General features: G+C 47.8%; 2 protein-coding genes across 12 annotated transcripts in view; one reads left to right on the forward strand and one right to left on the reverse strand.

Annotated features, from left to right (window-relative positions):
- DEPDC5 (DEP domain containing 5, GATOR1 subcomplex subunit) overlaps nucleotides 1-24,009 on the reverse strand; it is a 72,582-nt gene that overhangs the window by 20,435 nt on the left and 28,138 nt on the right. For 6 of the 10 annotated variants that reach the window (XM_043435692.1, XM_043435665.1, XM_043435676.1 and 3 more), the window contains 10 exons: nucleotides 23,338-23,473; nucleotides 22,074-22,171; nucleotides 19,898-19,963; nucleotides 16,626-16,809; nucleotides 16,299-16,459; nucleotides 13,508-13,625; nucleotides 11,498-11,665; nucleotides 7,448-7,667; nucleotides 6,094-6,227; nucleotides 453-561 (listed from right to left, as the gene is read on the reverse strand). In XM_043435692.1, coding sequence (XP_043291627.1) covers nucleotides 453-561; nucleotides 6,094-6,227; nucleotides 7,448-7,667; nucleotides 11,498-11,665; nucleotides 13,508-13,625; nucleotides 16,299-16,459; nucleotides 16,626-16,809; nucleotides 19,898-19,963; nucleotides 22,074-22,171; nucleotides 23,338-23,473 — 1,394 coding nt within the window. Of the gene's footprint in view, nucleotides 1-452; nucleotides 562-6,093; nucleotides 6,228-7,447; nucleotides 7,668-11,497; nucleotides 11,666-13,507; nucleotides 13,626-16,298; nucleotides 16,460-16,625; nucleotides 16,810-19,897; nucleotides 19,964-22,073; nucleotides 22,172-23,337; nucleotides 23,474-24,009 lie in introns of those variants that run through there. The other 4 variants (XM_043435702.1, XM_043435684.1, XM_043435657.1 and 1 more) reach the window with 2 other exon arrangements.
- On the forward strand, nucleotides 9,211-11,018 carry LOC122420545 (heterogeneous nuclear ribonucleoprotein A1-like). Of its 2 annotated transcripts, XM_043435750.1 has the most exons (2): nucleotides 9,211-10,021; nucleotides 10,181-11,018. In XM_043435750.1, the coding sequence occupies exons 1-2, from the start codon at nucleotides 9,271-9,273 to the stop codon at nucleotides 10,390-10,392; spliced, it is 963 nt and encodes a 320-aa protein (XP_043291685.1). In that variant the 5' UTR covers nucleotides 9,211-9,270; the 3' UTR covers nucleotides 10,393-11,018. The 2 variants fall into 2 exon arrangements, with proteins under 2 accessions (XP_043291685.1, XP_043291675.1); XM_043435740.1 differs by having other exon boundaries at nucleotides 9,211-11,018.

Raw genomic sequence — 24,009 nt, forward strand, 5'->3', positions numbered from 1 at the left:
CTGTCTCCCAGGACACTCCCATCTGACTACTTCTCAGAAGTCTATGCAAACTGATGGGAATTTCGTTCACCAAAGAGTGAACGAATCTGCTCCTGGAATCTGCTTCAGTCGTTTTCTACCCTCCTCCTGCCCACCCACACACCCACCCCCGTCCCTACCCCACCCTCACCAGGGAGGGCTGAAGATGGAGCTGAAGGGGAACCAGAGGCCAGCGTCACAGCTCAAGCCAAACCTTCAGTCTTGACTGACCCAGTTAACCTGACTGATTTTACACCTGCTTTCATCAGGTACTCAGCTTCCTTACAAGTCCCTCCATCAACACAGCGATGCTACAAAGGGTTCATCAACTCCTCAGCACACTTGGTTCTGGCTCCCAGGGCTGTGTGCTACCTTCCACATCGAGGCCCTGAGTGCACACGCTGGCCCCCTGCCCATCCGAGGGGCTCCTTTACCTTTCGCGGGCTGTCCACGTAGGTGGGAGTCATGGCAACACCGCTGCTCTCGGCCGGCGGGGCGGAGCTCTTGACCCCATGTGCCGCTGCCTGCTGCTCTCCCAGGCACCTGAGGAGGAAAAGCCCAGGGCGGTTCTGCTCAGAGCCGGGGGAAGGACCAGCGTCGGCCACAACGGGGCAAAGGCTGCTCTGTGGCCATCATCTCTGAAACACGCTTTTCCCTTTGTTTCTCCTCAGACCCTGTGTGCTGCCCTTAATTTCATTCTTTGTCCTGAATGATTGCCAGCTGCCACCGAAAATCAGAAAATAGCTCAATTTTAAAAGCATCTTGGTGGTCCAGTGGTTAAGATGCAGAGGATGTGCGTTCAATCCCCTCGTGGAAGAACTAAGATCTTGCATGTCACACAGTGCAGCCAAAAATAAACAAGTAAATAAAAGTATCTTGGCACAGCTTAGGGTTTACATATTCCTTTGAAAAGGCAAGTTACATGGTTTGAGTCACTCCATCTGTGAACACCATGCTTTCAACTCTCTGGGACAGAGCTTTTCCTGTTTTTATTAAATAGACCACCAGAAGCACACTCTGAAAATTAGGGCTGCGTTACCATTCAGCACAACTAAATAGGGCGGAACGTGTCAACTCTTTACATATTTGGAAGATTTGTTAATCTTGCAAATGCACACACTTAATCCCTCCCCACCCCCTAAAAAAAGCCACGCACATAACAGGCAGTATCTCAGACACAAGACCACTGTGGTTTTCTTATGACATCTCCTCCCATCTTGGTTCTGGAGTCCATAAACGCCTAACTTCACATTTATTTTTCTAGTTTCTTTTGTGTACTAAAATAAACCATGAACCATTGTGACTTAGGGCTTCCCAGGTGGCTCAGTGGTAAAGAATCCATCTGCCAATGTGGGAGACCTGGGTTCGATCCCTGGGTTGGGAAGACTCCCTGGAGAAGAGAATGGCTTCTACTCCAGTATTCTAGCCTGGAGAATCCCATGGACAGAGGAGCCTGGCGGGCTACAGCCCATTCAGTTGCATTCAGTTCAGTTGCTCAGTCGTGTCCCACTCTTTGCAACCCCATGGACTGCAGCACGCCAGGCCTCCCTGTCCATCAGGAGTTTACTCAAACTCATGTCCATTGAGTCAGTGATGGGTCAGTCTACGGGGTCACAAAAAGAATCAAACATGACTTAACGACTAAACAATAACAAGTTGTAACTCAAATGAGCCCCCAAATTAGACGTTTAATATATCACTGAATCTTTACTTGGTAAGTTTTAGGAGGCTCCCATCCCCGTCTTGAATGCTTGGTTGTTACCGTAACACACACACTCGTGGCGGGCACCGCGAGGCCCAGACCCTCTGCAGGGCTGCACTGCATCAGGATCTGTGTGTTGTCCGGCGGCCCCCCAGCAGCCCTCCAGGAGGGCCCACGCCCCCCCCAGGCAGAGAACCATCACCAGAGGGTGTAAACGCCTGGCGCCGGTCCAACTCGGCTCACTTCCCAAGGCAGCTCCAGGGGGAGACCGGAGGCGTCAGTGGGTTTTCCTGCAGCGGGGCCTCTCCCTCTGGCCTCTGCCCGCTCCCTCCCGTGGGAAACCAATTCGTGACACGTCTGTTACTGATGGTGAGGTGATTTCATATCGGAGATTAAAAACTGGTTTCCATAGTAACCTGCTACACCATCTCTTTTTGGTTTTTATCATGGAAAATTTTCAAACCCATATGAAAATACAGGATCATGTAATCGAACCCATGATCTACTTGGACCCCAGGATCATTTATGATGGAGCCAATCTTGTCCCATCTATACCTACCCACCTCGATTATTTGGAAGCAAAACTCACATATGCTATTATTTCATCTATAAATACTTCAGTGTATACTGCATCTCTAGAAGAAAATAAAAGAATAACAATCCCATCAACACACTTAAATTTTTAAAAATTTTCTAGTATCAAATATTTCTCTAATTGTCTCTAAAAAAACTTTTTACAGTGTGCTTGTTGGATGCAGTTAAGGTCCCTACGCTGCAGTCAGTCATGTCTCTCGAGCATCCTTTGAGCCGGAAGCTTTATCTGTGGGAGAAAGGAGCTCACTGGTCCTGTAAATTTACCATCTGGATGTGCTCATCACATCCCTTCATTGTTTATCCTGCCCCTCTGTGCACAGCACTTCCTGAGAACTAGAAATTATATCTAGAGGTTTGAGCACATTTAGGCTTGATGGACAGGACCTTCTCCTCAAGCATGCTGTGTGCTTCTACCTGGAGGCCTTGGCATCTGGTGATGTGAGCAGTCACTGGTGACCTCTGCTAGATCCGTAAGCGAAGAGGAGCCCACATGTGATAATGTTTGAGCGCTCCCTCTGGACCCATTAGTTTGAATACTGAAGAGACAGACACCTCCCCACACCAATCGCTTGGCTACTCTGAGGGGTGATTCATATATGAAGAGCGGACTAAAAGTTTGACTCCGCCTGAGCCCCGTACATCGTGCCGTCTCTGCGTCACATCACGGCGTGTTCCTCTAGGCCTCGTCCACAAACACACACTGGGAAGTCCGCCTGTGCTTCCTGGGAGCCGTGGCCGTGTTCCCTGGCTGTGTCCCAGGGCTCCCTCATCTGACACGTGTGACAACCCTCGTGTCCTGAGCTGCTGTCTATGTGCTGACCTGAGGACCAGGAGTTGGGGATTTAGAGACACCTAGGACCTATCCTTGCCCTTGGAGGCTCCACAGCTCACGGGAGGGGATGCCACCAAAGAACACTGCTATCCTGTGCACGCCCACACGAGACACGTATGGGGCACACTGCCTTCTTCCCAGAGGACATGACGACTGCCAGGTGGGCTCGCTCCCTGCTCTGACTCCCTGATGTCAGTTTATCTCCACCAAACAGAAGCCACGGAGCCCATACTGCCCACAGCCCTTCTCCCATGGCCCCTGCCTCCCACGAGAGCCTGATGCCACGTGACGCCTCCAGGCAAAGACTCAGGGGAACTGGAGGAAACCGACACATGTGATAAGATGGCAGGACTACAGGTGAAACTTCTAAACCTCTTCTTCATATTGCTGCAACACAGTTTTCCATAATAAAACTGGATCTGTTTGGTGTAGCAAAAAATAAAGAAAAGCACAAGGTAAAAAACGCCACATGAGCAAACATTACATAAAGGCCTGGCTCCCTCTGCTCAGCCTCCAGCTCTGAGAAGAGGCACCACATCCCCCAGGAGCGCCCATCTGGGGGAGAATACATCTCAGGGCGCCCTGTCCTGCCTCCTGCTATGGGGTCAGCTGAGCTCCCCACACACATTAGGGGACACTGTCACCCCAAGACATCCCTCCTCTTTCCATCTGAGCAGAAAGAGGCTCCTTGGAGTGCTCAGAACAATGACTCACTGACACATTAAAATAAGATTCCCCCGCCCCCAGCTTCACACCCCTCCCAGCAACATATGTTCCTTGTTCTTTTTTTCCAGCGGGAAAGGTCTGTGACTAGCTAAGGGACAATCTGCAGGCAGAGTTCTGGGGTCTTTCCTGGGTCAGATTTTCTGGAGGCCCCAGCACCCTCAATCACGGGCCTGACCTACCCCAGCTTTGCCTGTCATCTGCCTGCCCCGCCCTCCCTCCCCCACCGTCACCCTGGCCACTCTCTTCCCTCCCCGCTGCATCCCTTCCTCTCTACCCCATCCTCGCCTCCAGCCTCTTCAGCCTCTCGCCTGGACCAGTGAGGCCTCTGCCTCCTGAGCCTATCCACCAGGACTTCCCACATGCAGGACCCATCTCTGCAAACACCACTGCTGCCAAAGATGCTGAATGAATATTTCATGATATTAAGGAACTGCTGTGACTTCTTAGATGAATTACGCTATTACAGCTTGAAGAGTACTTCTCTTTCAGAGATGCACACTGAAATCTTATAGAGGAAGAGATGAGATGTCTGGGGTTTTATAAGAAATAAAAGGAAGAGAAGCAACTGGGATATAAATGAAACAAGACTGGCCCTGAGTTAACAATCATTGAAGCTGGGTGATGGGTAAACGGGGATTTATTATGTGAATCTACTTTTTTTTTTTTTAATGTTTGAAATTTTACATTAAAATAAAGAAACTTTTAAATGGCCGCTCTTGCTATGGGAACATGTAGGAACAGCTTCGAGTCTGACTTCCCACGCTGTCTTTCCAATTGTATCTCCCGTTGGGCCACAAGCTCTCTCACATTACCTTCTGAAAGCTCAACATCTGTGGGCTCCTGCAGGCGTGGCTCGGAACCCCCCAGACCACCAGACAGAGAGCGGGGAGCACGGAGGGGACTTGATCTGGCTGGAAGGGTGGGGGGGCGGGGTTAAGGTTAGGGTTTGTGGCAATGTTTTCTCCTTTTCCCCAAGTCCCACCTCCCCCGGTATAAACGCATCCCTTCCTACAAAGACATCTTAAATCCCACCTCCCAAAGCAAGATGTGATCCCTTTGGGATCCTGAGAGCTACAGCACCTGCTGTTCACTCTAATGCCCAGAGAAGCTGGTCAGGTGGTGGACTGAGGGACCAAGTCAGGTACAAGCACAGAGGATGCACTAGTTCCACAGTAAACCAGGGCTCAAGTCCATCTAGAGTGCCAGCCCATACTCCGTGGCCAGGCTCGAATGGGGACCCGGTGCTAACTGAGTCTCCACTAGCCCAAGCAAAGCAAATATTACATATTATATGTAACATAACTTTATATGACATTATCTATATTTTTCATATAGCCACGCATCATGTATGTATATGTTATCTATTTTTTTCATATAGGAATTTACTAAGAAATTAAGATTCTTTTTTTTCTTTTACTATTTACTTATTTATTTTGGCTGTGCAGCACGTGGGATCTTAGTTTCCCAATCAGGGACTGAATCCGTGCTGCTTGCAGTGGAAGCACACAGTTTTAACCACTGGACCACCAGGCCCCAGAAGTCAAGATTTTTATATGAACTCTTCAAACAAAAAAAAAATTGACTCAAATATTCTAAAAATATTGTGTTTTTTGGGTAGAGAAACTACTCTTTAATGGTGGCTATGTGTCATTATAAGTTTATCTGCACCCACGGACAGAGAAGCCTGGTGGGCTACAGTCCATGGGATTGCAGAGTCAAACACAAATTATGACTAAACCACCACCACACCCACAGAGTGTGCAATACCAAGAGTGAAGCTTGATGTAAATAAACGGTGCACTTTGGGTCCATCAATTGTACCAAACAGGCCTCTCAGTGAGGGACATGGATAATGTGCGGGGAAGGGTGCATATGGGAACTCTCTGTACCTTCCACTCAATTTTGCCTTGAACCTAAAACTGAATTAAAAATAGAAAAGTATTAAAAAATAAAGACAAACAAAAAATCAACCCACTAACAACAACAACAAAAAAAACACTTTGTGGACCAAACCAATTGTACCTGTACTTCAAATCAAGCTCCAAACTACAAGTTTATAAATTCTGGCCTGTTTCATGACATTCAACACTTACCACGTATTGACCTTTCTTTTCACCTGCCTGTCTTTTGTCAAATACTGGCTCCTTGGCAGACAGAAGCCACATTTCACCGCACTTGGGCCTGTGGGGTGCGGAGGTGTTTCCCTCCATCGGGCACTTACTTCTGACTAGCCTCCATCTCCAGCAGGGCGGACAGAGCTGAGGTTCCCTTCTTCCCAACCGGGGGGCCAGCCGATTCAAGGGAGTGCGTGGGGATGGGCCCGGCCATCTGTAAGCCTTTCATGGCGGCCCCTTTCTAGAGCAGAGAGAAGGAAACAGGCCATCAGATGCCACTGTGTCCACTGTGCCTCAGGTTCTGGGAACCCATCAGTACAGTCGGGGAGGATGAGGTCCAGGAGCCGGAAATGCCAGGGAACAGCTTTTTACTCAAACCAAAAGTCCCAAATAGCTGGCAGACTCAAAACAAACTGCCTCCTTGAGGCGGTTTACGTACATCATCTAATTTTACTCTCATCACAGCTTGAGGAAGTAAATAATGTTACATCTACTTTATGGAAAAAGAAACTAAGTCTCAGAAAAGTGAAGTAATGTATCCCAAATCCCACTGCTGCAGGAATTCGAACTCCAGTTGACTGACTCCAAAACCAAGGTTCTTTCCACTACACAAGCTCTCCTGGAAATGATGCTGTGTACAGAAGGCAGCTGAACTTGAGGTTAAAAACGAAAAGTAAAAACGATGACTGATGATGAAACACTGCTCAGCAATGGAAAGGAATGAACTGTGGGGCCAAGCGACAAGTTAGATGAATCCCAACGGCCTTATGCTGAGGGGAAGAAGACAGCCTTGAAACATTATGTGCTGTATGATTCCATTTATAAGATATTTGGAAAAGACAACTGTAGAGTGATGAGAACAGACCAGTGGCCACCAGGGTTAGAGATAGAGGGATAGTGTGACTCTAAAGGGTGCTGTGAGAGCTTTCCTTGGAGTGATGGAACTATTCTGTGTCCTGACTGTGGCGGGGATGGTGGTGACATGAATCTATACATTTATAAAATTCAGAGACCTGTGTGCGGAGGCACACAGGCCTGCACGTGGGCCAAATCATCCCAGATCAGCCCTTTGTTAGCTGGGTGTCCTCAGACACATCCTCCCATCACCCCTACAAGCCTCAGCATCCTCACTGGGGAGTGAGTCACTGAAAGAAGGCCCGAGGGTGTGGGGAAACTCCACAGGTGACAGAAGTGACGTGGCTGCCGTTGAGCAATCCGGCATCAGGGCACCCAGGCAGCTGCGCCTGCAGCCGGGAACCCTGCGGGGGGCTCATGGAGCACTTTGTCCTCCGGTGGGGCGCTTTCCCCCGCTTCCCCACCACCGACCACTTCATCTGGACTGAAGATAATCTCTGGGCAGCTGTGTGGTAAAGAACGGCCGGCGAGGGGCCGCTGACACGAGAGTAGGCGGGCCCTGCGGCCCAGACCGGGCGCAGCCCTCGAGGGGCCCCGGGGTCTCACCCGCATCATGCGGTCGGAGCGGTGCCGCCGGCGGATGCGGTTCAGGCCCTCCACGAAGCGGATGAAGCCGTCCAGGAGCTGCCACTCCTCCTCGTCCGCCCGCGGCCGGTCCCCGTAGATGTCGCAGTGGGCCTCTCCCTCCGTGATGCGCTTGGTGGCGGTGACGCAGGCCGGCAGCAGCAGGAAGCGTGTCCTCCAGAACTTCAGGGACTCGATTAAGCTGCAGAGGGATACAGTGGGAAAGGAGGCGGAGGTGAGCCCAAGCTGGAGGTGAGCCCAAGTCAGAGGAGGCGAGCCCAAGCCGGTGAAAGAAGCACCTCCGGCGAGGTGCATCCGTCTCAGCAGCTCCCAACCACCACCTCAAGAGTTGGGTGTGAGGGTCCTTCTGCCTGGGAGCACGTGCCCATCTGAGGTTGCAGGCTCAAAGGAAGACCTCCAAAGCTGCTTTTCCTTTCTACCCCAGAGACGCTGGAATGCTTGTGTGCACCCAGGCCCAGGGTCGTGGCAGCCTTTTATCATCACAACCATAAGTCACGCATAAAAATGAAAACTTAAAAACAAGACATCACAAAGCTTTTTATGTAGAGAATGCATAAACAACAAGGTCCTACTGCACAGCACAGAGAAGTATATTCAGTAGCCTGTGGTCATAAAAAAGAAGGAAATACTGCCATTACTGTGACATGGATGGGCCTAGATATTATCACACCGAGTGGAGTAAGTCAGAGAAAGACAAATATCATATGATATCACTTATATGTGGAATCTGAAAGAATGGTACAGATGAACTTATTTACAAAACAGAAACTGAATCACAGATGTAGGAAACAAACTTAACCGGTTACCAAGGAGGAAAGAGAGTGGGGAGAAACAAATTGGGAGACTGGGATTGACATGTACATACTACTATATTTAAAATAGGGCTTCCCTGGTGGCTCAGCTGGTAAAGAATCTGCCTGTCACACAGGAGGCCTGGGTTCAATCCCTGGGCCAGGAAGATCCCCTGGAAAAGGAAATGGCAACCCACTCCAGTATTCTTGACTGGGAAATCCCATGGACAGAGGAGCCTGACAGGCTACAGACCTTGGGGTTGCAAAGAGTCAGGCACGGCTGAGTGACTAAACCACCGTATATAAAGTAGGTAACTAGTAAGAACCTACTGTCCAGCACAAGGAATTCCACTCAATACTTTGTAATGATCTATATGAGAAAAGAATCTAAAAAAGGGTAGACATATGTATAACTGATTCACTTGGCTGGACACCTGAAACTAACACAACACTATAAATCAAATATACTCCAATTTAAAAACAAAGAAAAGTATATTTACATGAAACCATCACACTGTACACCTTACATATATACTACTTTTGTCAATTATACCTCAATAAAGCTGAAAAAAGATTTTTAAAGATCCCAGGATAAACCATGGGGGGGTTCTCTGGTGGCTCAGATGGTAAAGAATCTGTCTGCAATACAGGCGACCCAGGTTTGATTCCTGGGTCAGGAAGATCCCCTGGAGAAAGGAATGGCAACCTACTCCCACTATTCTAGGAGCCTGATGGGCTGCAGTCCAAGGGTCGCAAAGAGTCGGATCGGACACAACTGGGTGACTACACTTTCACTTTCACAGGATAAACCATAATGGAAAAGAATATTAAAAAAGGAAAGTACATATATAACTGAACCACTTTGCCATATAGTAGAAATTAACGTGACATTATAAATCTACTACACCTCAATTAAAAAAAAAGTTACAGCTTTCTGCCCGTGGACGCCACCGAGAAAGCATCGTTGAAGACTTCCCCGCCTCCACTGCCGTCATGTCTAAATCAGAGTCTCCCAAAGAGCCCGAACAGCTGCGGAAACTCTTCATCGGAGGATTGAGCTTTGAAACAACTGATGAGAGTCTGAGGAGCCATTTTGAGCAATGGGGAACGCTCACAGACTGTGTGGTAATGAGGGATCCAAACACCAAGCGCTCCAGAGGCTTCGGGTTTGTCACATACGCCACGGTGGAGGAGGTGGATGCGGCCATGAATGCAAGGCCACACAAGGTGGACGGAAGAGTTGTGGAACCAAAGAGGGCCGTGTCAAGAGAAGATTCTCAAAGACCTGGTGCCCACTTAACTGTGAAAAAGATTTTTGTTGGTGGCATTAAAGAAGACACTGAAGAACATCACCTGAGAGATTATTTTGAACAGTATGGAAAAATTGAAGTAATTGAAATCATGACTGATCGAGGCAGTGGCAAAAAGAGAGGCTTTGCTTTTGTAACCTTTGATGACCATGACTCTGTAGACAAAATTGTCATTCAGAAATACCACACTGTGAATGGCCACAACTGTGAAGTGAGAAAAGCCCTGTCTAAGCAAGAGATGGCTAGTGCTTCATCCAGCCAGAGAGGTCGAAGTGGTTCTGGAAACTTTGGTGGTGGTCGTGGAGGTGGTTTTGGTGGGAATGACAACTTTGGTCGTGGAGGAAACTTCAGTGGTCGAGGTGGCTTTGGTGGCAGCCGTGGTGGTGGCGGATATGGTGGCAGTGGGGATGGATATAATGGATTTGGTAATGACGGTGGTTATGGAGGAGGCGGCCCTGGTTACTCTGGAGGAAGCAGAGGCTATGGAAGTGGTGGACAGGGTTATGGAAACCAGGGCAGTGGCTATGGCGGGAGTGGCAGCTATGACAGCTATAACAACGGTGGAGGCGGAGGCGGCTTTGGCGGTGGTAGTGGAAGCAATTTTGGAGGTGGCAGAAGCTACAATGATTTTGGCAGTTACAACAATCAATCTTCAAATTTTGGACCCATGAAAGGAGGAAACTTTGGAGGCAGAAGTTCTGGCCCCTATGGTGGTGGAGGTCAATACTTTGCCAAACCACGAAACCAAGGTGGCTATGGTGGTTCCAGCAGCAGCAGTAGCTATGGCAGTGGCAGAAGGTTTTAATTACTGCCAGGAAACAAAGCTTAGCAGGAGAGGAGAGCCAGAGAAGTGACAGGGAAGCTACAGGTTACAACAGATTTGTGAACTCAGCCAAGCACAGTGGTGGCAAGACCTAGCTGCTACAAAGAAGACATGTTTTAGACAATACTCATGTGTATGGGCAAAAAACTCGAGGACTGTACTTGTGACTAATTGTATAACAGGTTATTTTAGTTTCTGTTCTGTGGAAAGTGTAAAGCATTCCAACAAAGGGTTTTAATGTAGATTTTTTTTTTTTGCACCCATGCTGTTGATTGCTAAATGTAATAGTCTGATCATGACGCTGAATAAATGTCTTTTTTTTTTTTTAATGTGCTGTGTAAAGTTAGTCTACTCTGAAGCCATTTTGGTAAACTACCCCAACAGTGTGAAGTTAGAATTCCTTCAGGGTGATGCCAGGTTCCATTTGAAATTTATTTACAACTTGCTTGGTGGAGAAGCTATTGTCTTCAGAACCTTGGTGTAGTTGAACTGACAGTTACTGTGTTGTGACCTGGAGTTCACCATTTAAAGGGTCACCCATGCAAAGTCATGGAGGTTTTTTTCTTTCTTTTTTTTTTTGTTATTAATGATTGTTGGCACATCCTATGCAATATATCTAAATTGAATTATGGTACCAGATAAAAGTTATAGATGGGAATGAAGCTTGTGTATCATCCATTATCATGTGTAATCAATAAAAGATTTAATACCCTCTTGAAAAAAAAAAAAAAAAAAGTTACAAGCAGTCAGGAAAATGTGAAGAGCACTGACATTCCACCAAAGGGCGCATCTTTACCAGGTTTTTGTTGTTGTTTGTTGTTTCATGTGGCAAAACACATGTAACAACAGTTACCATTATAATGATCTTTAAGGGCACCTTCAGTGGCACTCAGTACATTCACACTGCTGTGCAATCGTCCCCATCCATCTCATCGCTGAGTTTTTAACCCAATCCAGATGTGTTTTTCCCTCCATTCCCCCCCCCCCCAAAATGTCCTCATTTTGGCATCAGCAGGAAGGACAGAGGCATTAAATTACAGACACGTGGCAGGCCACGACGGTGGGGAGCCACCCCGGGCTCTCTGACCTGAAGTCCTCGGAGCCGGCAGAGCAGATGTACTGATCTAAGTAATTCCACTTGTACTCCTCCAGTCGCTCATGGGAGAATTCCACCCAACAGGAGACGAACTCTGAATCGGAGTGGGAGGGGCAGAGGCTGTAGGCGTAGTGGATCTGGGCAGACTCGTACGGGTACCTGAAAAACAAAGGTCCAAACAAGGATACCCACCAACTCGTCTGTACCTGTTCTTTCTCAATACACTTGGCATTCAACCACAGTAACCATCTCATCTCAGGGGACTGGTAATGGAGATTTCTCAGTTTTTAAACCAGAAAAACATCTACTTTTGCTGTATTGACTATGCCAAAGCCTTCAACTGTGTAGATCACAACAAACTGTAGAAAATTCTTCAAGAGATGGGAATACCAGACCACCTTACCTGCCTCCTGAGAAATCTGTATGCAGGTCAAGAAGCAACAGTTAGAACTGGACATGGAGAAATGAACTGGTTCCAAACTGGGAAAGAAGTACGTCAAGATTGTATATTGTCACCCTGCTTACTTAACTTATATGCAGAGTATATCATGTGAAATGCCAGTCTGAATGAAGCACAAGCTGGAATCAAGATCACCGGGAGAAATATCTATAATCTCAGATATACAGATGACACCACCCTTATGGCAGAAAGCAAAGAAGAGCTAAAGAGCCTCTTTATGAAAGAGAAAGAGTAGAGTGAAAAAACTGGCTTAAAACTCAACATTCAGAAAATGAAGATCATAGCATCCAGTCCCATCACTTCACAGCAAATAGATGGGGAAACAATGGAAACAGTGAGAGACTTAATTTTTTGGGGCTCCAAAATCACTGCAGATGGTGACTGCAGCCATGAAATTAAAAGAAGTTTGCTCCTTGGAAGAAAAGCTATGACCAACCTAGATAGCATATTAAAAAGCAGACATTACTTTGCTGACAAAGATCTGTATAGTCAAAGCTATGGTTTTTCCAGTAGTCATGTATGAATGGAGAGGTGGACTATAAAGAAAGCTGAGCGCTGAAGAATTGATGGTTTTGAACTGTGGTGTTGGAGAAGACGCTTGAGAGTCCCTTGGACTGCAAGTAGATCAAACCAGTTAATCCTAAAGGAGATCAGTCCTGAATATTCATTGGAAGGACTGATGCTGAAGCTGAAACTCCAATACTTTGGCCACCTGATGCGAAGAACTGACTCCTTGGAAAAGACCCTGATGCTGGCAAAGACTGAAGGCAGAAGGAGAAGGGGAAGACAGAGAATGAGATGGTTGGACGGCATCACCGATTTGATGGACATGAGTTTGAGTGAGCTCCGGGAGGTGGTGATGGACAGGGAAGACTGGTGTGCTGCAGTCCACAGGGTTGCAAAGAGTCGGACACGACTGAGTGACTGAACTAAAACCACCTTATTCTTCTATCATATTCTTTGTTTTAAATTGGAGTGTTAAGACTCATGCCAAACATTGTAAGCTGAATCAAATCCCTTTCAGAAATAGGTGAGCTACAACCATAAAACACAACCCTGGAAAGCAGACTTTCCTGGTGGTGCACTGGATAGGAATCTGCCTGCCAGTGCAGGGCACACTGGTTAGATCCCTGGTCCAGGAAGATTCTACATGCAGCGGAGAAGCTCAGCCATGCGCCCCAAGTCCTGGAGCCCAAGCACCTAGAGCCTGTGCTGTGCAGCAAAAGAAGTCACTGCAATGAGAAGCCTGCACACAGCAACTAGCCAAGACACGAGCCCAGCCCCTGCTGGCTTCAACCAGCCCTTGCAAAGCAATGAAGACCCGGTGGGGCCAAAAATAAATAAATAAAAATTAAAAACAAAAACAGAAGAAAACCCTGGGAAACAAAATAGTAACTCCAAAACAACAACTACTCACTCAATCTCCCCGGTTTGAATATACATGTAATTCAGTATGTGGACAGTATGTGTTATAAACATCACTTGGTAGGTGGACATGATCTAGGACAGACGCTGAAAACGTTAAAACACCCAGGACTCACTTGGGAAGGTACCGGGTCACTGTGATCATCTTGTCTTTCAGTGTGACTTTGTGGAAGGTTCTGCCCATGCTCAGCCAGTACTGGTCTTCCTCCTCTGGGCGGTTTCGGGACACAAGGCCTAATAAGGAAAAAGAGAATTTGCTCCATCTGGTTGAGGGTCCTTCCTTTAAAAGGCAATTGCTTCTCTTCCACATAGATTCAAAAAAGGAGAGACAAAAGAGGCAACACTTTCAGTTTGGCGATTTCGTGGAAAAGAAATACTCTTGGTTAAAAAAAAAAAGTCCTGAAGGTGGAAGATTTTTCTGTTACTGAACCAGCCAGCAGGGGGTTGGAATCAGGGGTACTGACAGCATCTGGATGATACACTCGAGGCTGAACCTGATGGGTCGTCCTCTGTGAAGGGAAGTTCTGAGGTGGATGTTAACTGACTAAAATGGAACTCCACCCCTCTCAGGCACAAGCTGCCACCTGGCATCTGAGACCCTCACCCCTAGGGCGGCCCACCCAGCCCATGACTCCCACTCTGCTACACCATGTTTCATACTTAAAGGACCGCTTATTGGGGACTGCCCTGGCAGTTCAGTGGTTAAGACTCTGTGTTTCCACTGCAGGGAACATGCGTTCGATTCCTGGTCAGAGAACTAAGATCTCACATGCAGTGCAGCCAAAAAAAAAAGGAACCACTTATTTAATTGATCAAATTTCCTTCTCCAAACATCTGCTCCTGTTGCTTCTTCTTCCTTCTCTTCCTGGGCCACCTTCAAATTCCTAAAGATTGTTTAAGGTCACCATCAAGTGCCACCTTCTTCAGAAAGCTATCAGACCCCATCAATGGTGAATTCTACCTTGGATATAGCTCCTTGTATGTGTCTGTCTCACTCTATGACAAAGTAAATGTTCCAGGAGGCCAGGGCCCAAATCTTGTTCATCTTTGTATTTTCAGTAGCACTGGATAAAGTGCCTGTTTAGAGAAAAGGCAGCCTGGATGGGACCACTAACATGAAAGGGGAATTCATATCACCATGTTTAGGATAAGAACAAAATCCTTCACATGGTGTGTGCAGCCCGGGTCTCCTGATGTCTCTGGCCATGTTGCTGGCTTATTCATGGTCCTCCCCACACTCATCTTTTAGGTGCCAAGAAAATCTTACAAGGTCTCCAGCCACAGGGCCTTTGCACACACACTAATCCTGCTGCCTAGTATGCTCTGCCCTCCACTCCTCTCCCCTCACACTAAAAACTCCTGCATTTGTTTCAGGTTGCAGCTCAAACATTACCTCCTCAAAGAAGCTGCTCCTGACTCTCCAGACCAAACCAGTCCCATATTAAATAATCTCGGACGAGCATTTTGATTTTTCCTTCATGGTCCTTATCATAACATGGAATTATATTTCATAATTTGACTAATGTTATTTTGTCCTATAGAGCAGGAGCTTCAAAAATACTAATGAATGAGGGGCTGAATGAATGAATGAAATAATGAGTGATTGAATGAGTGACATAATAAAATGGGTAAACGAATGAATGAGTGAACTGATGAACAAATGAATTAGTGAAATAAGGAATTAATGAATAAAATTAGTGAGTGAAATAATGAATGTGTGAAATAATGCATGACATAATGAATGAATGAATGAATGAATGAACACTATCATAAATTCATACACCCACGCTGTCCTATACCAGGCACAGTGGCTTCCATAATGGAAGATAATAAGATGAAGCTGAAGTTATCCTAGTACTCAGAAAGGTTATTATTAGTAGAGTCTATAATATGAGAAGAAGGTATCACATGATACATACCACAAGAGGCTTTTAGAGAAAACCCAGAGGAGCCCAAAACTTCATGGTGAACAAAGGGGCATGGATGCAAGGACCACTAAGCCCCTGCTGACAGGTCCATGCTTCTTTGATCCTCTGACTGGAGGAGCTTTAATGGAACCAAAGCTGACCTGAGGTCTGGTTGTGGCTGTCTAGGGAGCAGGGTGGGGTGCTCATTAGCTATAAGGAGGAAGCAGGGGACGAAGAGATGCTCAGTGATGGCTCCAGGAAGTGACCGCTGCTCTCCGGTTCCAGGCCCCAAAATGTAATTCCCTCTGCTGGACTTGTTTCAAGGGAGACCTCCAGAGCCCAGCTCAAACTCAGCCAGCACCACTGAGTCTCTATACTCACTAGCCTCTGCCACTCACAAATGACCCATCTTGGCTTCAAGTCACTGAGCTTCGGTGAGCTGCAGTGACAGAATAGGGAAGGAGAGGAGAACAAGCATAAACTTCAGGTTCGGGTAACATTAGAGGACCTACAGTGTCAGGCACTGTGCAAGGAATAAACCCAGGCCTCTGGGATGGGAATATTCACCCTGTAGTTTGACGGTTCGGCCCTTGCTCAGCAGCCTGGGACCCAAGGTACTGCTCAAGCCAGGCTGGAACATCCCTGAACTTAGCCATACCCTCTTCCTTAAAAGGAGAGTTGATTAAAGAGTTTTAAGATAAGTCCGAACCCAGAGGAGACATTAATTCTTGTATAAAGTAAAAATTTAAAAGGGAAAAAAAAATGCATAAGCAATACAGCAGAGAATATGTGTAAATATGCCATTGCATAAACTATTAATGTTATATATTAGTATACATAAATGTATGAATCTATGTACCTAATATGAAGGTACTAGATCAAAAAAAAAATGTGTGTTGAAAAACAATGATTTTAAGTGTATGTATTCCCTACTATCTTAAGAACTTGTTCGTACAAATTGAGTACAGAAGAAAACTCAGGGTCCGCAGTGGCACCTCACCCCGGCTGTAGAGCGGGCTGCTGCTGAGTGGCGGTGGGCCGGCAGGGCTGGGCTTCTGTGCACGGGGCTGAACAATGATCTGGTAACCCTGCATGAGCCGCTGGCAGATGAACTCTTCAAACACCTGCTGGGCCGTCATCTGCACACCCTCCTCGTCCCTCCTAAAAAGACAGACGGCGTTCACAGGATATGCCAGGGGCACAGTGACAGAGTCCCCAGTCCTCAGCTCCATCCCCGTGAGCCTTTCCATGGTGGTGCGTGAAACTGAGGATTTGCAAACCAGTCTTGGGAGAAGCAAAAGCCAGGCACCTTCTCTCTGTCACCGACCTGTCGATGTCAGCCTCTGGGAGGAGATCGTAGCAGCCCTCCGTGTAGTCGTTCTGTAGGCCCTGGCGGTCGGGGAAGTAGTCCGTGGTGAGGGGGAGGCACGCGGGAGTCGTGAGTGACTTCCAGTCCACACCAACTGTGCAACAGAAGCCTGGCACTACAGGGGGAGCAGACAGCGTCAGAACTGCCTCGTGTGAACAGGAAGGAAGGCAGTGAGGTCACCAGGCAGGTGTGGGATGTGGGTGGGGAATGGGGGGGAGAAGGGTGGTGTGACAGGTGATCAAATTGCCAGGAAAGGGAGGGAGAGAGAAAGGGAGGGGGGAGGGAGAAAGAGAGAGAAACAGAGGCTGTTAGACAACGCAGTGCTTATCCGATCCCACCATGCAAATGGGAGTCGCAGCCGACACTTTTCATTTTCTGCTGATCGTGAGCTGCAGCCGTGAGTCCAGTGAGGTTACGGCAGGGGCAGGCCAGGCAGAGTTACACATCGAAGCAAATCAACGTCCTGAGAGCGGAAGAGAGGCTCAGGCCGGGAGCCTCCCCGAGGCTCCCCGAGGGGGCAGAGGGGCCAGGTAGGGAGAAGAGAGGAGAGCAGCTGATTCTGGCGCGAATAGCACAGGGGAGCAGAATTCAGGATTGAAAAGTAAGTCACGGATCCATCAGGGCAGGAAGAGGAGTCAAGGGAGGACATCTGGGAAAGTTACGAGGCTGGAACTTTAGAGCTGGAGTTTAATAATCTAGAAATGAGAGCTGCCGTGGCAGAGCAGGTCCAACCCTGTGGGTCGGTCAGAGATCGCCTGTGCTTTGGTGAAGCAGGGCTTCCCCACTTCGGGGCATGAGACCTACTCTGGTAAGGATAATTCTCTGTCATGGGGGGCGGTCCTGGGCACTGCAGGATGTAGGCAGCCTCCCAGTCCCTACTCAATACATGCTAGTGGCATCGCCTGGTTGTGAAAACCAATGGTATCTGCAGACATGGCCACATGCACCCCAATGAGCAGAATATCCCTTGCTGAGAATCACTGAGTTAACACAGGGGGGCAGTTAGCTTCTTCATTCAAGTAAGTGAACATTATTTTTCAAATCTTCATACAAGGGAGCAACGAGAAGCAGCTATACTCCACGCTTCAGCCTCTGAGTCCCCAGCGAGACCCTCAGATGCCTCATCTCCCGTGGCTCCTCGGTCTTCCGCCCACTGTCCTCCTGACAGCCCTCCTCTCAACAGCTATGGTGGCGTCATCAATCCCTTTAAACACCTGGCCGAGCTGAATCCCCCCGAGGTCACAGGACCAGAAGCCTCTCTGCTCAGGGATCTTTCCTTCATAAAGTGACCAACATGCCCCTAGGTAAACAGTGTCCCTGAGCCTGGGGGCCAGGAAGACTTTCGAGCTGGGTCCCAGCGGGAAACATGCCCCGCATGCAGCCACAAGGCTTTGGGGAAGATGACCTAACCTGCAACAAGCCTAACTCCATGGTCTCCACTCCAGGTCCCGGTGTGACTTCTGCTTGGTTGGTCTGAATTTTATTTTATTGTGGTAAGAACACTTGAGATCTACCACCTTAACAAATTTTTAAGTGTACAATTCAGTATTCTTAAATTTGGGACAGTGCCATGCACCAGGTCTCTAGAGACCTTACTCAATCTCACAAGGACTGAAGTTTTACGTCCACCAACTAGCAACCCCCGGCACCCTGCCCACCTTCCCCTGGGACCCTGGAAACCACCTCCCCACTCTCTCAGTCTATGAGTCTGACTCCATACAGGCCTCGTGAACTCCTTAATACCCCAAGAACTCAAAACACAGCTAAAGGGAAACAGGGGAGGGAGAGGAATGGACTGGGAGTCTGGCGTTAGCAGATGCAAACTACTACATGTAGAATGGATCAACAGCAAGGTATAGCACAGGGAACTATATTAAATATCCTGTAATAAGCCATAATGAAGAAGAATATAAAGAAAATAATGTATGTTTGTGTATAACTGAGTCATTTTGATGTACAGCAGAGTTGCACAACATTGTAAATCAACTACACTTCAATAAAAAACAACAACAAAAAAAAACCCAGCCCACAACATCCTAGTTAGCACCCCAATTTCCCATATGGCAAACAAGGGTGAGTTTGTGTGAGCTTCCTTGTTAGAATCAGCAGCAGAAGGTGGGTACCGCATGGAGCCCCCAAGGGGAGGCCGGAAATACAAGGCCCTCTATCTCAGCGCCTTCTTACACCATTCTGGCCCTTGCCAGCTCCCTGACCCTTGGGATTATAAAAACCTTTTAGAAACAGGGTCCGTGGGCACACATGGAGACTGCAGACCTCGTGGAGAGAAAAGCTCCCAGTTCTTAGCTGGATGCTGCTGCTGCTTCCCTGGGTAAAGAGTCTGGGTGGCCTCTTTTCCACCTCCAGTACCTCCAGGCCCTGCCAAAGCCTCTGAGGTGGTTCCAGCTCAGAACCACACAGTGACAAACACAGATGACAAAATCCAGTGCCGGGCTTGCAGAGGAGAAACAGGCTCATCTATTCAAGGCTGGCAGCTTTCTAGAAAACAATCAATCTGCCAACTATTCTTTGGAATATATTCTAAGGATCTGAACCAAGAGAAAAAAATACACCCATGACACCATGCATTATATGCTAAAAAAAAAAAAAAAAGTAGAAATCACCCAAATGGCCATCAATAGACCTGATTATCCAAATCACAATATAGTAATATGTTTGATATTGACATGAAAAATGACTAGCATGCCAGACCTGGAGAACTAGTGAAATGATTGCTAAGTTACTTAAAAGTGGGGACAGTAAAAGATTTGGTGATGTACATACATCCATCGGTCACAGTGAGGTAAAGCAATGTTGATCAAGCAGTAGAGTTTCTTTTTCTGGTCTTTTGCTATTGCTGATATTTAGATGTTCAGCTATTTCAACAGACAAGGATGATCAATGTAAATACAACCCAGACACACACTTCCAACTGCAGGGATATAAATAGCTTCAGGTCTTATTCCTTCCGACTTCTCCCCAGAGCCATTGTTAGGCATCTCAGAGCCAAGGCCAGTGCTGGGAATATGGCCACCCTTCCCGTGTGGCCTCCCCGCCGCTCCCTTTCCATCAGACAGGCTACAGACTCTCCTTCACCACACTGCCTTCCCGCACCTGAGACATGAACGTCCAGGCTGTTCTCCCCCCACAGGGCAGCTCCCTCTTGCTCCCCCACAGTGCCCTGACCATCCACCTCACACCCCCACCTCCCTCCGTCAGTCGCCCCCTCTTACTTGGGTCTGGAGAGGTAGACACACTGTCCTCCGGAGAATCCTTATTCTGGGTCCGAGGATTCACACCTATGGAAAGATAAAAAGAATCTGTTTCACTGAGGCTCCTTTTGCAAAAAAGTTCTGACCAGTTATAGTTTTTAAAAAAAAAAGAGACAGAGAGAACCTTCCACACCAGTCATTAAATAAGGACTTCTCTCTTTTCTCCAGAGCAGAGGAATCAACGGGTCTATGAGAGATGCCTCCCCCAGGCCCAGAATCACACTCCATGACCACCTGGGGAAAATCCTGAAGCAGTTACCACCTGAACCCATGGTTCCCCTGCTTCAGGTCACCAGGAAACTTGCTCCAAGTGTGGTCCCGTAAGCCCCAGAGCAGCCCTCCTTTGTATGACTTGACCCCAAACAGCTGGGAAGGTCAAACTCTGGATTCCTATAAAGTGGCTCCTTTTAGCAAAGTAACAGAAACGTTGCCTTTATCATATTCTCTTTTTTTGAGGTTCTTTTCTTTTAATATTTATTTGGCTGCATAGGGGCTTAGTTGCGTCATGTGGGATGTTTTTGTTGCAGCACATGGGCTGTCTCGTTGTGGGGCACAGGATGAGTTGCTTTGCAGATTGAACCCACATCCACTGCATTGCAAGGCAGATTCTTAACCGCTGGACTGCCAGGAAGGTCCCTTGCCTTTATCACATTCTGAAGGCACTTTCCAAGAGCCTGGAAGCCAACTACCATTTTCAGCCCCCAAGCACAGGGATCAAAAATATCTTAGCCCCAAACCTTTATTCAACATGTCTTCTCATTCAAAATGAATGATGGAAAGATGGACTAGAAATTGGAAAGAAATAATTACGAGACTTCAGGAATCCTCTCACTGCCAATCCAATTTTCAAGCCTTAGCTATAGGCCACCAGAAACATCACTAGCTGAATCCACCCATGAATGTAGGCAAACTTTATTAACTAATTTTATAAAATTTCAATCCCATTGTTTTCCTCAAGTCAACTTTCAGAAAGGCAAGTTAACTTATAGGAAACGAAGACATGAAATAGTAACTTCATTTTTTCTTTCAGTTTTAATGTTTTTCATATTCATTTGGTGTAGTATCTATCCTTTGAGGCTTTCCAAAATCTGCCCTCCACCCATCTAAACTCACGTTCCCCTACCCCTGTAAAGGTTCTCTGAATGGTGCAGAAATCAGAAACAGCAGCCAATGCAGGAGACATAAGAGAGGAGAGTTTGATCCCTGGGTCAGGAAGATCCCCTGGAGGAGGGCATGGCAACCCACTCCAGTATTCTTGCCTGGAGGATCCCATGGACAGAGGAGCCTGGCAGGCTAGAGCCCATGGGGTTGCAAAGCGTCAGACACGACTGAGCACAGAAACAGCAGGAACAGCTGGCTGCTGGCTTGAGAGATCAGAATAATATCTCCACACCTCTGGGTGTTAAGTTGCTACATGTGTAGAATATATTTAATGACTTACTCCCTACAGGAATGATCAGATAATAAGTGCTTCCAAAAAGCATAAAGCCTGTATCAGTAAAAGCTCCAACCCTCCCTGCACTTAGAATCCCTTACCTTCTAATTCTCCTCCTGACCAAATACCACCCCTTCGCGTCTGAGGTGCCTATCCACTTATGTAAGCCAGTGGTCCTCAAACTTTTTGGCACCAGGGACCGGTTTTGAGACGATTCAAGCACATTACATTTATTGCGCACTTTATTTCCATTTCATCAGCTCCACCTCATATCATCAGGCATTAGATCCCAGAGTTTGGAGACCCCTGCTGTAAGCAACAAGGTCACCCTTCTCTTCTCCAATCTCAAACCACACTGCTCCCTCTGGGTCTCTGGTCATTTTTATCGGGGGGGGGGGGTCCCCTTCCACATATAATTGAAAGCTTCTAGGCCGGGTGCGGCCCCCAGTAGTGATCTCATAAGCAGCCCTCAATCACGACTCACTGACAGACCAATGATAAATGTGTTCCCGACCAACATGTTCTCAGCTAAAAACGTTAACGTGCGGCCCATTTATAATTCCATGCATTATACAGCACGGCTTCTAAATAGGTCACCCAAAATTGTGGCTGAAATGATCCTGAAATAGACACGGCCCTGCTTTTCTATCCCATGTCACTCCCGGGGGTGGGCCTGCTCAGAGCGTCTCTTGGGCGGGTTACCTGCACCACTGCCGCTGAGCAGGCTGACCGAGAGCTCCTCCGTCCCAGCGAAGCTCAAGAAGGACGTGCTGTCACCAGGCTGGCGGGAAGTGCTGTGCCTGCAGAGAACAAACAGAGCCCAGCCGCCTGGCTTACTGTGGATCATCACCTCTCTTAGCCTGCTCACCCTGTTTCCGGGGGGCTTTCATCAAAAACAGGCCTGAATGCTTGGCCACACGGGCTGGCAAACACCAAGATCCACATCACAGCTGCCAGGCTTCAGGATCTGGAGCGCATGCCAGATGCCTGCCCTCTCCTTCCTAAGTCTGCCCCTGCTGATACCCACAGCAGGACGTGAGGCGCTTCAACAGAGGTACCACGTTAACCTGGTAAGGAGGGTCATGCCCTGCCTGTGTCCCACATCCAGCCCATGGGATGCTGGGACGACTGGAAAGGGGTCAAAGGTTGCCCCTTGCAAGACTAACGCATCACAGCAGATCCAGCATAGCCAGGGCTAGAGCACGTCAAGGTTTAAATGACTTTCTTCCTAGGCCGACTCTCTCTGGATGCCTTGTAACACATTTAGAACCCCGGTTCAAAAAGACTTGTTTCTATAAACACAGGCCTTGGTCTCCATTGTTTTTATTTATTTACTTTTTATCAAGCAAAACTTTAATAATATAGAAATATATAATAGTCCCTAACTTGATCAAAAATATCACTTGAAAGTCAGTAGTACCCATCTTATGATTTGCAATTTGTCAACCATTGCTATTAGACAAATTCTTACACACTGGTTATTTTGAGATCCTAAACAATGCAATAAAATATGAAAAACAATTAAAATGATAAATATTTGCAGTGAAGGCAAAGGATTCTAATTCATTTGGGATCCACTGCTTTCAGCATTAACCCAACAGTGGGATTCCTCAATGACCAAAATGACAAAAGTCACAGACTGACTGCCCAGAACACACAGCAGGAACCACCTGCCCTGGAATTCATTTTCAGCCTTGACTGAGGATCAGAAGTAACTCATGTCTGTGGTTGACAAAGTGTGTTTTGAATAAAAGCAGAAGCTAAAGCAGAGCCTGGGGAACATCTCTGGCAAAAGCACCTCAGGCTGTCTGTGTCCAGCGGGCCCAGTGAAGGGGACTGACAAAGGGTGATGCTGCACCCCCACCATGTCCCCGAGTCTCCCGGACATGACGTGTCATGGGCAGCCCGTTCCGCCATCACCCCGGCATTCTCACAGCACCTCCCAGAGCCCCAGGCCCAGCCTCACCTGCCGGCGGCCTCGTGGTATGCCAGCTCCAGCAGCTCCGCGGAGGAGTGGGTCAGGTCCCTCTGTCCACTGCCCTGCAGCTCTGCCATGTTCTGTCGGGTCTGGTGATGGATCTGAATGGCCTCTCCGGACGGTCCTATCCAGACAGAGACCCACTGACTCATCGTCCCCCCAAAAGCCAGAGCTGCGCACTCTACCTCACACTGTCTCTCTTCCTGCTGCTAGGACATGGGCACTGGAGAGGCTGAAAGGCAGCTACAGCACACAGGAACATCATGTCCTCAACCCTCTGGCTCCCAGATAGGACATCGCCTTCTCTGAGCAAGGCTTGTCCTCCTGTGAGGCCTCAGCCTAAGAATATTGCAGGGGACGTCCCTGGTGGTGTAGTGGATAAGAATCCGCCTGCCAGTACAGGGGACACAGGTTCAATCCCTGGTCTGGGAAGATCCCACATGCCTTGGAGCAACTAAACCTGCATGCCACAACTACTGACCCCAAGACTAATTCACCAAAATGAGAAGCCCACACACTGCAACTAGAGAGTAGCCCCCACTCACCACAACTAGAGAAAGCCTGCACATAGCGATGAAGACCCAACACAGCCAAAAATAATAAAAGAAAGAAAATTGTGGGAGCCTTTGTTTCACACACATCAAGTGAGATGCAGCAGAG

The sequence above is a fragment of the Cervus canadensis genome, chromosome 1 (assembly GCF_019320065.1).
Source record: "Cervus canadensis isolate Bull #8, Minnesota chromosome 1, ASM1932006v1, whole genome shotgun sequence".
Lineage (NCBI taxonomy): Eukaryota > Metazoa > Chordata > Mammalia > Artiodactyla > Cervidae > Cervus > Cervus canadensis.